This window comes from Sinocyclocheilus anshuiensis, unplaced genomic scaffold (assembly GCF_001515605.1).
Source record: "Sinocyclocheilus anshuiensis isolate Anshui unplaced genomic scaffold, SAMN03320099.WGS_v1.1 scaffold1581, whole genome shotgun sequence".
NCBI lineage: Eukaryota > Metazoa > Chordata > Actinopteri > Cypriniformes > Cyprinidae > Sinocyclocheilus > Sinocyclocheilus anshuiensis.
Genome location: NW_015540988.1, coordinates 775867 through 790091, shown reverse-complemented (window position 1 = coordinate 790091; position 14225 = coordinate 775867). Strand labels below are relative to the sequence as shown.

At 36.6% G+C, this 14225-nt stretch overlaps 1 protein-coding gene across 1 annotated transcript in view; it reads right to left on the bottom strand.

Moving 5' to 3' along the window:
- The window catches only part of LOC107690178 (AN1-type zinc finger protein 4-like), an 18092-nt gene continuing 3867 nt past the window's right edge, over window positions 1–14225 (bottom strand). The window contains exons 3-10 of the mRNA XM_016488423.1: window positions 11382–11457; window positions 10598–10665; window positions 8819–9008; window positions 7160–7307; window positions 4460–5512; window positions 4094–4139; window positions 2093–2210; window positions 1–407 (exon numbers count right to left, since the gene is read on the bottom strand). Coding sequence (XP_016343909.1) covers window positions 272–407; window positions 2093–2210; window positions 4094–4139; window positions 4460–5512; window positions 7160–7307; window positions 8819–9008; window positions 10598–10665; window positions 11382–11457 — 1835 coding nt within the window. The 3' untranslated portion in view covers window positions 1–271. The remainder of the gene's footprint in view (window positions 408–2092; window positions 2211–4093; window positions 4140–4459; window positions 5513–7159; window positions 7308–8818; window positions 9009–10597; window positions 10666–11381; window positions 11458–14225) is intronic.

Here is a 14225-nt window from a genome sequence, read left to right as displayed (position 1 = left end):
GTCGATAAACATCGATACCGTTTTATCGCCCAGGCCTATTAGAAACTATTTACATGCAGGGTTTTGTATTTTTTTGCATGAAGTCATTTATAGACAGCAGACAAAGGTGTGTTTTCCAAGGCAATGCTAATGAGTGAGCACTGTTTTTCCCTTTTGTTTTTTCACTACTATATTTTTAAGCAAACATGGTGATAAAAGCACAGGTTGGTGATCAAGCTTTTCTCTCTTTTAATAGCTGATGGATATCATGTCTTTTTTTCTCTCTCACCCTTCATATTTTGGGCAGCTTTGGTGCACTTATGATGGGGTTGGTCTCCTGTAGAAAGCGTCGGCCTGCGCTTTTGTAGTCGTAGGTGCAGTCGTGGGTTTCTGAGTAGCGGTGCATGGAACAGAAGATGTTGCCACACCTTACACAAAAATAAACAGATATCTTTATGAGAACGGCAATAATCAGACAGCAGTCTAACCAATGTTTCCTCTAAGCTGTGTGAGAGAAAGTGCACTTCTGAAATGGCTTCCTCAGAACTGAATAAATGGATGGTGTCTGAAATTAATCCGGATGTCCATTGATTTTCAGTATGGAACTAAAGCTCTTAGAAAACTATACAGAAAAAAAGCTCACAGCGAGACCAAATCGCTTGTTTCAATATACATCCCACACAGATGCATCTTGTTTTCACCAGGGCTTATTTTTCTTGTGAAACCGATATAACAAAAGTAACTTCAACAAAACAATTATTGACTTTTTTAACTGTAATTCTAGACTACATGCATTTAATAAAAATATAGTAATACGGTGAAATATTACCATTTAAAATATCTGAGTATTAACATTTAAAATGGCTATTTTCTTTGTGAATATTCTTTAAAATGTAATTAATTTTTGTGATGGCAAAGCTGAAATTTCAGCAGTCATTATTCCAGGCTTCAGTGTCACATGATCCTTCAGAAATCCTCCTAATATACTGATTTGCTGCTCAAGAATCATTTCCTAAGGCCCGTTCAAGAATGATAATTATAAAGATAGCTATATGATCATCCACACGAACAGATGATATTATTTTTATTATAAGAGCACGCTGCGGCTTTGGCATCTGCTGCTTAAATGTTCAAGCTCTTTAAAGTCTGGTCAATTCTGATTGGCTATCATTGTTTTTATCATTCATAAGCTGAAAAAAATTGTTCTGAAAGTAATTCCAATTACATTGTTCCTGTGTTTTTATCACTGTATTGTGCTGTAGAATTTAGTCATAGTCATCATAATTGGTGTGGATGGGCCTTTAATATTATTCTTGATAAAATAGATGTGCTACTTGGTAGTAGGCTTTTGTATTCATTAAAAATTCATTATATTATATTGACTATAAATGTTCAAATGAATAAATGATATATCATTTTTGAGAACTCTAAAAATATTTTAGCGAACTACATTTAAATCACATATACTAATATTTACTGCAGGAAAAGTAACATGTCATTCCAAACTAATTTAAAACATTATAAACATAACATCCAAAAATCCCAATCCACCCAACATAAGGTCAAACAATTTAAGCTATAAGCCAAACATATATGACCATATATTGGAAGGATCAAATGTGATGATTTAAGAATAAACCATAAAACTCATATTGGCAAATGTAAATATTAGGACATGTGTCCTTGTATAGTGATTACAGCCATGCTATGAACAAACAAATCTGTCATGTTGAAAAGAAAGCACTGTTTGTATCATACTATTGTATATTATTTTGTATCAGTCTAGCTGGATGGATTATATAAGGCACAGGAGAGAATAATAGACACAGCTTTCTTTTTAGTCCTATTCAAAGACGCATCATATAAGACTTTGCCTTGATCAAAGCTTCAAGACAACATACCGAGAAACTGAAGAAAGTCACACATGGTGTTATCAGCAATGGCACATGACATATATCAGAACTACGGTCACCCCCAAACCGAAATAGCTCTATTTTATGCCACTGCGCATGCACCAAATGAAGTGCATACTTCCCTTTAAGATTATAGATATACATTAACTTCCCTTGTTGTATAATAATGAAAACCTCATACAGAGGGATCCGCACTGTACCTGCATTCATAGCTGGTGGCCAACCCGGTCTTCTTCCCACAGAGGAAGCAGTGCTTTGAACTCTTTTTCTTTGTTCCAGTGGGAACCTTCACAGGGGGCAAGTGATGTGTTGGAGTGCCTAAACCAACATGTCCACAAACACAGACAATCACAGGAATAGAACAAGAGAGACAGCTACAACAACTATAAAATATAGATTCATGTACTTGAACCTCCCTGTTTATTTCTACACAAGTCACAACAATAAAGAGCAAGGAAAAGACACACATTGTGACAAAAAATGCCAAGCACTGGGGCATGAGATTGGATTTCCAGTCATGTACTTGCTGGTCTATCTATTCTGTTATTTGCAATCACTGTTGCATTTTCAAGCCAGTGACAATCTCAGATGTGACAGAACATTCAGACGCTCTGAAAAACTGGCGGTAAAATGTCAGGGAACATTTCCCAAATGTATCAGGACCACCTGTTGCAAAACCATCATCCAGGCTCTTAAGTGCTCATGCAGGCAGTCTCTCTAAGCATCACACTGAGTCTGAGTGAAGATGTGCTTCTCTTTTGTGTGTAATTTTGCATGCATGCTTTTGTAAACATGTGACTGTGTGAATATTTATCTATGCAACTGAGCTGCGGTGATCATTTCCCGTTTCTTGGTTTCAGTCAGCAGTTATTCTCTGTATGACAGTGAATATTTTGTATTTGCTGGCCTCATTTAAAATGCAACGCCTCCTGTAAGACAGTGCAGATCAGCCCTGCAATCCTCACCCCTCAAACTGACCTCCTGGAAAAGATTTTATAGACTGGTATGCAGTATTGGGCATACAAATAAATCGTACAATGTTTGGCTAAAACCCCTGCCTGCTTAACCTATGAAAAATGTTCCCAAAATGTAATACAGCTATAGCTACCATTTAATATTTTCCAGTTTTGTGACAACATTCAATGTATATCTCAATATTTAGGTATTTGCATCATTTTGGCATCGTTAGTCAGTTGGGAGCAAAATGTTTAATGTAAAAAACTAAAATATTAGATACTTGTTTTCCATATAGCTGTTCACTACATAATCAAAAAAAGAAAAAAGTAATCTTTTTCATTTATATGCACCAACATAGCAATACACATTAATAAAGGCATACAGAGACATCTCTGTGAACCTGTCTGATTAATGAAGCAAATTAATTGGGAATCGATTAACGGTTTACTGTTCTCATACAGTCTCAAGGATCATGAAACTAATCTAATGACCTGCTCTTTAATAAACTTAAAGGACAAAGTAAAATCACAGTGTTGCTTAATTTTATATTGAAAGCAAAATCAACACAAATACACTAAAAAGTTTGGGATTTTTTCATGTTTTTGAAAAAAAAGTATCTTATGGTCAAAGTCTTATCTTATATCAAAGACTGCATTTGTTTTATCACAAATACAGCAAAATAGTAATATTGTACTATTACAATTTAAAATAACCATTTTCATTTTAACATGATGATTTGATGCTCGAGATACATTTATTATTATCAATGTTGAAAACAGTTGCTTAATATTGCTTAATAATGTGGAATCTGTGATATTTCTTTAAGATACTTTGACAAATAGAAAGTTCAAAAGAACAGCATTTATCTTTTTTAGCAATGTAAAAGTTTTTGCTGTCACTTTTGAACAATTTATTGCATCCTTGCTGAATTGAAGTATTAATTTCTTAAAAAAAAATAAAATAATCCAAGTTCAATCCAAGTTGGGCATTAGCACTGAACTAGGCTGGAGGCAGCTTGAACGTTTCACAAAGTGCAGCATGACATTAAAGCAGTGGCCTGTGGATTTACAGAGTAAGACAGGTGTAAAAATGTTTAAAGCAGTGGCGAGTGGAAAAGTAGGACAAACGGCCGACATGAATGACATTTCTCTCAACAACAAAAATGTTTCTCTCTGATACGGGCCAGCGCTGTGAGATGGTGTTCTTAATGCTTAATTTCACACTGTTTATGTCAAGCCACTCACCTAATCTCTTTATTGAACTGGAGAGGCCGCTTGATGAGCTTGACGGCTGCAACGGCAAGATTTCGCATGATAAAACATTCGTGAGATTGCCACAGCACTATTCTCATTAGCTGAAATGCCAAAACTAATGAATTGCACTTGTAATCTGTCTTGCACGGTGTATAATATGCAGCAAGTGTCTTTTTGTGACAAGAAACACGCTCTAGTAGTACTAATTTGCACGAAAGCATCCGCATGTCATATTGAGTTAAAGCAAATACGGTTTCTCCTTGTAGCCCGCTGAGATCAAATGAACATCAGGTTTTTGAAGCTGTACAAACAGTAGATCTGTAAAAGCAGCAGCATAAGTCAAGGTTACAAACTCACCGTGTGGCCGGCTGCTCTCTGTAGGGGGGAGATCCTCCTCAGCAGGTCTTCCTGCAACAGATGGATGTTGGTTGGTAGGGGGGCGGCTGTAGCACATAACCTGCCCAGAGCAAAGGGCCCAGCCAGGGCCTCTTGACCACCACCACCTGCAAGGGAGGCCAGGAGCTCTGCGTTGCTTACCGAACCCAATGGCTCTTTAGTCGCTTTATTAGCCATCTTCGTAATGTTTCGGGCCTCGCTTTTGGAAACCACCTCCGAATGCTTGTCGACTTTGAGCCCACATACAGATGTGGTCCGTGACGGGGAGCTGACCGGAAGCGACGGGCTGTTGCTAATTCTGAGGAGAGCTTGGACTGGACTGGAGGAACCCGTAAACTCAAAGTGCTGCGGCATTTGAGGAGGTGTGAGAGGGTCAGATTGGGACACCAGCCAGTTCGAGTTGATGGCTTGGGAAAGAAGAGGAGCAGCGGTGTTGGGTTCCGGGACAGTTATAGAGTTCAGACCTCGCTCTCGCTGAGTGGATATGTCCAGACTCAGAGGCTCGGGAAGATTGAAGGGTACAGTTTTGGGCGGCTCCATAACCGCTGAGTTCTTGGCTACCATTAGTCTGTCACCCTGGAGATCAACCTCATCTTGAACTCCAGAACTGGACAGAAGCGATACAGGTGGGTACACGCAGTCTCGCATGACTTTAGGCCCTCTCATATCCAGCCTGGACACTTTGGGAGGGAGTCTGATCTTCCTGGGCACTGGATTATCCCATGGTTCCTCAGCCTGGAGCATATATACGCCAGAAGCTGCAGAGGAAGGATGAGCGCGGCTGGAGGAAGTGGGACTCAAGAGAGACGCGAATGGTTGGCGGGAGGAACCAGTAGCAGGGGATGAAACTGCAGGTTGCTGCTGATCGCTGATCGGAGGTAGATGTGTTGGAGAAGCGTGGCCTATCTGAGGAAGGACGCGAAACATTCGATGGTGTCGGGCAGAGCCGAGCGAACCGCTGCAGGGCCGCGGACCCACTGGAGGTCTGACTTTTAACTTAGCAGTCTTCTTGGGCTGACAAAGACACAAGAAAACAATCACACGCATATCATGCACAATAAGGCACATAGACAGAACAGATATGGCAGATATGATCAGGAGTGGGCGATATGACCAAATTATATATAGCGGTATGTCACAGTAAAATGTCATATAAAGAAATGTGAAATTTAAAAACGCACCAATAATAACGTTTAAGTCAATACAGATAAGCCAAAATTGATCATATTTATACTTTTGTCAAAATAAAGACTAAAACACTATCAAATAAAAAATGTTAAACGCTACAAGGGAATTTATGCACCACATTATAATAAACTAAATAAAAAATGCATATTAATTTTGAGATCTGTTAAAGATGACATTCAATAGTGTTATTAAATTAATAGTGTTTTTTAAAGTTAGATGGTATCAAAGGTAATATAAATGTAAAAATGGGTGAAATGAGCATGCACAAATACAATTTCAGTATCACTAGTGATGATTATTGACTGGTAGCCAATATGGTAACTAACCACTAATATATTGTGCATCCCCAAAAATTGTAGACATATAATTATACTAACACTTTAGTATATGGACCAATTCTCACAATTAACTAGTTGCTTATTAGCATGCCTATTATTAATATATTGACTGTTTATTAATACTTATAAAGCACATATTCTGCATGACCATATTCTGCATCACTAATCCTACCCAATACCTAAACTTAACAACTACCTTACTAACTATTAATAAGCAGCAAATTAGAAGTTTATTGAGGCAAAGGTCATAGTTATTGGTTTGTTGATAGCGGGAATTGGACCTTAAAATAATGTATTGACAAAATATATAAACATATTTAAATAATTATGTGGTAATGAACATTTTTCTGGACTACTGGATGAGTCGGTGAATTCAGTAATATACTAATGAAGTTTGGAACTTGATGCATGCAAACCAAAATGTATCATTTAAAGTCTGAAAAAAGCTTCACATTATGTACCTTATTAAACTGTAAAATGAATATTGATATTAAGAATAATTTTACCAAAAATTAATCACATAAAATTATATAGATTCATTACTTTATTAATAGTAATAAATTATTATTAAAATGAAAAGCTCTGAATTCATATTGTACACACATTTGAAGCTGTTGGAGAATAAAATATGGCACATCTGTTGAATAATATGTCAAGTTGCGATATTGCTCATAACTGTAACCAATTAAACTGTGCTTCATGTTACACCTCCTAAGAGGTGATAAATTAGATGAAAATGATAGAATTTGAAGATGTTGACTGAAGCAATGCATACGTAAACATGCAAACTTCTCAACTAAAGTAGAAGTGTAAGCAATAACAACAATGGTTTCCTAGATATAGTTGTCTACTGACAACTATGCATAGTTGAGTGTGAATAATTAGAATAATTAACTTCATGTGCCAATCTGCTGAGCTTGTAGTTATTGCTGCGCCAGTTAATCAGACAGCGTGGGATGGGCGGCACTCCCGCAAGCCAGCTGGAGAACTGTGCGCACTTCCATAGCGCTCCACCGACAAATTTAATCAGATGTGTTTGACAGTAAGGAGGTTCATGCACTTCAGGATAAGATGATTTTGTTCGAATATGTGGAGGAGGAACGAAAAAATGTCTAGTCCGCCTATTCTGTTGTACCTTTTTGTTAAGGTTCATATTCTCCATCTTGGCCTTGAGCTGCTTCATCTTGCTCATTGTGATGGAGTTCTCCAGCGTCTGCTGTTCTGAAGATGCACTCTCTGTTTCCTCCTCCTCCTCCGCGTACACATTGCGTACAGAGGCGCCGCTGAAACACATGCATGGATGAACTCTTCGATTATTTGTGCTTAACAGTGCTGTTCATTTTCCTTATGCTACACTGAATAAATGGCGTTTTGGATCTTTAAATTGAGTAGTTGTTTTATGAAACGTCTCTCAGCTGTTGAAAAGGCTCAGGGGTTCATGATTAGGTTTTACCTTACCAGGATGGTCTGTGGTTAATGAAGGAAAACCAGCTGATTACAGCACTGCAGTTCACCCGAATTATTAAAAAAGACAAACATTTGAAACAAAAGGAGGAAGCCCTTATTAGTTTCATTTTCTCTGTAAAACATTCTGCAGATGGCTAACCAAGTTTGCTTTCCGATGAAAAAGTTGTATATGTCACAAAGACAGCTGACCCACTAGAAAATCTAAATAGTAGAAAGGTGAAGTGTGTCATTTCTGTGTCAAAATGGAATTGCAAACATACTTATTTTAACAATTTAAAAAATAAGTTGAGTGTTGCAAGAGTGTTCTGGGTGCTTGCTGACTGGCACAAGTATCTGATATTCTGCTTTTTAGATATGGATCAGATCACTCCGTCAATCTCTTTGGGAATTTTTGCTGCCCATTTTATCAACTAGGCAAAAATCTTACATTTGTATTATTTCTATTGTTTGTTTTAGCAGATTTCTTTTAGCAAAAACTTAATGAAAATTATTTTTGGAATTCTGTTTGCTGATTTTAATAAAGATAGATTTAAAATGTACAATATTTATACTTTTGTCTAAATATATTAAAAATGAAAAACTAAAATCAATTGTTTTAAATGCTACAAGTGAATTTATGCAGCACAACATGTATATGAAAAATGCATATTCGTTTTAAGATTTCCCAAAGATTACATTTAACCGTGTTATTAAATTATTAGCGTTTCTTAAGGTTAGATGACGGCAAAGTCTCAGATATTCTGGTGCTTAGATATGATCACTGCTTCAGTGTCAGTCTTCGGGAATTTTTGTTGCCTATTTTATCAACTTTATCAACTATTTTATCAACTAGCTGAATATTTTACACAGCCTATATTTCTTTTGAAAAGATTTATTTAGTTATTTATTTGAAAACATTGGTCTTTAAGCAGAAACCTTTAGTAAAATTATATTTAATCTTATATATAATTTTTTTAATTTTGTTTGAATTCATATTCATTTTAACATTTGTTAAAATTACATTTACATTACATTTAACAGTTATTAAAGAATTAGTGTTTTTATGGTTATATGATGTCAAAGGCAAATGATTTATGATTTACATAATTTATGGAAATAATTTTTATTTTTATTTTTTTTACTTCCGTTTGGTTTTGCTAATGATGCAGATGTTACAGACTGTTAAGCTTGCCAGTAAATGCTGATGCATGTCTTCATTAGCAAAACAACATGACACATGAAAACTGTAGCTCTGAAACATCTGCTTCCATCTAAAAAAGGGAACCAGAGTGCAGTGTGTGGACAGAGTTGTTCCTCTTGGCAAGTAATTTCTCTTCTTTGAACTGACCTCAATGATTCAGACACAGGTGTGAGAGTTCCATCTCCTCTATCCACCACTCGGAAGAAATTGAGCTGATCTCCCTCACGGTACACCAGGAAGGTGACCTGTTTATTAGGCAGAGACTTTTCCCACATCTCCTCTCTCCCTGCATCAAGGCAGTCAGCGATATCCCTTACCGAGTCATCTGTCACTGTCACTGCAGGTAACGAGAAGAAACACGATGCAGGTCATACTAATCAATATCAGACTGGTAACTAACTGTGTGCCTGCACACTTCCTGGAATGGTAATGAGCAACTTTTTTTTCCCCCTTGACCTCAAAACCAATGCACAATGGCACATAGGAAAGATTAGAAAGTTTGCATTGAATTGTTGCAGCCCTGTATTGCAGTAGCACTCGTCAAGACTTTCCACAGCAATCATAAACTGTCTCAGTGGTGTCCTCATTAAATATTCACGTGGTTTGTATAGTCGCAGCAACTTTCATGTGTTGCATTTCATTTCAGCATCTGAGGAAAACAGTGCTGAAGACCAATGGCAAGCACATTAACTGGAGCGTTGAATAGACTGTAATATATTTGTAGAATATTTCTAAAACTTTTACTTTTGAAAGACAAAAATATTCAACAGGAAAACAGAACAGAAAACAGAAAATCAGAAAAAGAAAAAAAAATATTTTAATACATTAAATGTACAAAATATATTTGGCACAGGTATTTTTAATGTACCACATTAGATACATCAGACTTTATGGTCTTTTTTGTTCAAAAATGTATTGTCCAATGCATTTACAATATTTAAATCAATGCATTCATTATTTATTAAAATCTTTTTTTTGCTGGCAAAGGAAACTTTTTATTTTTCTTTGAGGCACAGTTTCAATGCCAACAAAGGATAAGGTCAAGGTTATAAATAAAAATCTTAAATATAATCAAATATATTATAAATGTAAATAAATAAATATTATAACGGAGACAAACATTTTGGAAATTATACTGTAACATGAAATGGAAATTTTATTGGAAATATCTATTTTTATCTTTATGCTCAAAATATTATTGTCAACAACGTATCCATGCATATGTTTTTTAATCATCAACATTTTTTATTTTATATATTTTCATCAAAATTGATCCTCCAACAAACTTGTCTCTGGTGATGTATGCCAGACTTCTCCAATCCTTTAGTACATTTAACCCTGCCTTTTTCGAACAATTGACTGCAAGCTTGTGTTGATTTGATTAGGGTAGCAAATCAACAACTGGTGGACTGAACTAAGTCCCAACCCAACAAATTTTTTTATTTTTCACTCAAGACGTACACGATAGGAAATAAATGATCTATTGCTACTTCAATTACACTGCAACTTTAAAAGTCCTTCTACTTCCTGAGGAGCATAAATAACCCACCAGGGGGTAGAGAGTTTTATGGCCAAAGTACTGATCATGTTAATGATGTAGATGCCTTAGAAAAGATGCCATGCATCCAACAGAAAACCTGCAGCTTTATAGAGTTAAGGCAACCAGAGCAGGCCTATGATGACATTTTTACAGACAGACAAGCACTAAAGTACTAAAACATATTGTTTGCTGCACTCCTAGGATCATGTTAATAAGATAAAAAATAGGGTTTTCAAAAGCACTCAGGATGAATTACTATCCCAGGGTAAAGTATAGACAGTGTGAAATAAGGACCAAGATAAGCCAGGATTACATTAACCTGGGGTTCAGAATGACAGGTTTAACATTTTCAACTGTGAAAATCCCAGTCGGTGGAGAAAACGCACCTCGTCTGGTGTTTACAGGCCCTCCTCTCATGGCGAGCACCAGCTTGAGAGTGCAGCCCTCTGTGATGCTGAAAACACAACCATAGGAAAACTCAATAAATTCAAAACCGCTACTATACAGTTCTGCCTTTATAAATGTTTGCTTCACTTAACGTGAAGCACAATGAGTGCCATCCAGCCCCACAATATCTTCTCAGAAAGCCTCCATGTGGAACATTAACTGACAAGAATGTATGACAAATCCACCATCTGTGACCTCCAGACTGAGCCAGCCTGCTCTTGAGAGAAGTGGCTGCATTTAAAGAAACAGCTCACCCAAAATGCAAACGCTGTCATTATTTACTCACTTCCATGCTATTCCAAACCCTTTCATATGATTTCCTTTCTTTCGTGGAACATAAAAGATGTTTTTTGAAGAACGTCCAACCTGCTCAAGCGCAAATGTGATTTGAGAGCCGTGGCGGAGTGGTTTTCCGTGAATAACAACTTAAATTTCACTCTGTTCTTCATACAAAGCTATCTTATGGCTTCAGAAGTCATCGAATATAGAGCATGAGTCATATAAACTACTTTTATGATACTTTTATGCTGCTGATGAGCCCCTGGTCACAATATGGGGAAAAAACAGCTTGGACATGAAGCAAAACATCTCAGTTTCTGTTCCACAAAAGAAAGAAAGAAAGAAAGCTTTTAAAGCAACATAATGTGGTAGTTAAGCTTACTTCCTGTAATATAACTTCCTGGATCCTGTTTTGTAAAGTTGAAAAACAGACTGAAAACTCACCTGTAATCATGTAAGCAGTACTCATCTTCAAGCTCCATACCATTCCATATCAAATGCTGCTGAGAGACCGGGATCCCTGTGAATGAAGATATGCCATAAAAAGAGTATATGTAGCCATATTTTTATCATGCAAACTAAAATAAATATTCAACCACATGCACAGGGTAAGTCAGAGCAATAACGGCATCTAAAACACGTCAGACAAAAGAACAAACAAAGGAGTGACTGCAGAATAACAGGAGCATTTGATTGCAGTAAATGGTTGACCAAATGGAATGTTTCTGAACTGCAATCATTGGAGGGAAATAGAAAGAGTACAGAAAAAGCAGAGGAAATAAAACCTGGCCTTTGACATCTTATGAGCAGTAAAGATCAATGTCCAGTGACATTCTTTACAAAATAGTTTGGATTATTTTTACAAGGCACAGATTTCAAAGATAACTAAAAATAAAGATATCCAAATGGGGCTTTTAGCTCAATACAGAACCCGTAGGTGTCATGGTGGAGGGAAAAACTAACTGAACACGGTTTAGGATGAAAACTGTAAATCAAGTTCAATGATTAGTAAACCCACAAAAACTTGCTATTATGTGTCCTGATGTATTTAAATGTACTGGCCTGAGATTTACAGGCATAAAATTACACACACACATACACACACACACAAACTTGGGACAGCTATCTTCATAATTTATGGTGATCTTTTGTTCTTTTTAGAGCTTGACAGCTTCCATTCCAACTTGAAGAGGAATTAGAAAATTGTGTGGGTTTCGAAGAACGCAAGGGTGAGTACATGATGATTGACCTTTCACTTCTCAGTAATGTATTCCTTTGAGATTTAAATGATTTCACCAATGTTTTGAAGTCAGTAAGAATTTTTTTTTCATGTTTTTGAAAGAAGTCTCTTACGCTCAACCAAGGCTGCATTTATTAGACTGAAAATACAGTAAAAACTGTAATATCGTAAAATATTATTACCATGTAAAATAATGTTTTTAATTGTAATATATTTTAAAATGTAATTTATTGCTTTGATGGCAAAGCTGAATTTTCAGCTTCAGTCTTCAATGTCACATGATCCTTCAGAAATCAATCTAATATGCTGATTTGCTGCTCAACAAACATTTCTTGTTATAATCAGTGTTGAAAACAGTTGTGATGCTCAATATTTCTGTGCAAACCATGATACAGGTGCATCTCAATAAATTAGAACGTAACTTTTCCACGACATTCTAATTTATTGAGATGCACCTGTACATTTTTTCAGGATGCTTGATGAATAGAAAGTTGAATTAGAAATCTTTGGTAAACATCATAAATGTCTTTACTGTAACTTATGATCAATTTAATGCGTCCTTGCTGAATAAAAATATTAGTTTGCTTGTTAAATAGTTTATTCAGCAAGATACATTAGATTGATAAAAAATAACAGTAAAGACATTTATATTAATTTCTCTCTGATGTTACTGTTACTGTAAATGTTACTGGGTTTGTTTTAAGGGCCAGGTTAAATGAGAAGTATGCTGTGTCCTATTTATTCATGGCTGGTAAGTGAGACAGAAGAGAGGGCGTTTAACCAATGAAGTTAATCTTGTTGAATGGCTACTGCTAGCTAAGAAATGTTTTAAGGACTCGTCTTGTAATGCTGTCCTAACTATTTTGCTATGTTGTTCTGCAACCAAAGGTTCATCACATCTGACCAATTAGAAAGAAGCCATTTTGATGACCACACTCCCTGACGGACAGAAATATTTAATACACAAATAAGCAGCTTATTTAACCACAGAACTTTGAGGAACATTAATATACTGAAACAAATGAATCAATTCTGTAAAAATGCATAAAAGCAGATCAGAGTGACTCATAAGCAGAACAAATATGACTCAGATCTGCCCCCCTGTGTACACTAAACAAATCAACAATCATGTCAACTTTAGATCTAGCAGTGGTCAGAAAATAAAACAACACAAAGCACCTCAATGTTTGAAATTGCTATAAAACCTTTTTCAATGTCATTATGGTTGTTCATTTTTAAGACATTGTATTTGGACATAAAGATAAGTGTACCACTTAAATTTTTCAGACGTCTGCACTGGCCTGTGATTAAGCCAATATACGTACCTTTATCAGGTGTAAAGTGCAATAAGACACCAGAACGCACCCATGCAACACAAAACTGCTATCTGTTCCTAGAAGGGGTAGTTTTCTAAACAGGATCAGCAAGGAGTGTGACACAACCGTGTGAGGTGGTCAGAGCAGTTAGGGCGTGTGGCTTGCCCATTGTTTAGAGACATGCCTAGTAGGGTTGGGCCAGGTCTACAAAATTGGCATCGGACGATGTCTACAGTGAAACATCGCGATGGACGATGACATCGTCGGGGGGGTTAGGGGGTGTGCCCGAAGCGTGAATCCATATTCAGAAAACGATTGCTAACGGTTGCCTGTTACATTACAGTACATAAAATTTCACTTACCACATAAGCAGAGTAAGGAGAGATGACTGAGGACGATGGCGAATGATTTGCAGTTCCTCAGCACCACTGACAAACATCTAATCTTGTAAAATGTGTGGTAAGTACTGCCGCTCCATAGAACGTACGTGCGATCGCGAATCTCGAAAGTGAAAGTGAAACTAAAAAGCGATCGTGCATTCAAAAGCAGTTTCAATGCCAGGCATAATAGCGGCTAACTGATGCCCGCAATTTATACACAGTATAATTACCCATGATATAACTGCGAGAGAAATTATTAAAATATGTATTTTCATCCTATCTCCTATTTAATCCCTTTAGGGGTTCCGTATACACTTCATTTTCTTTCCGATCACGGTATTTGGATGCGGCG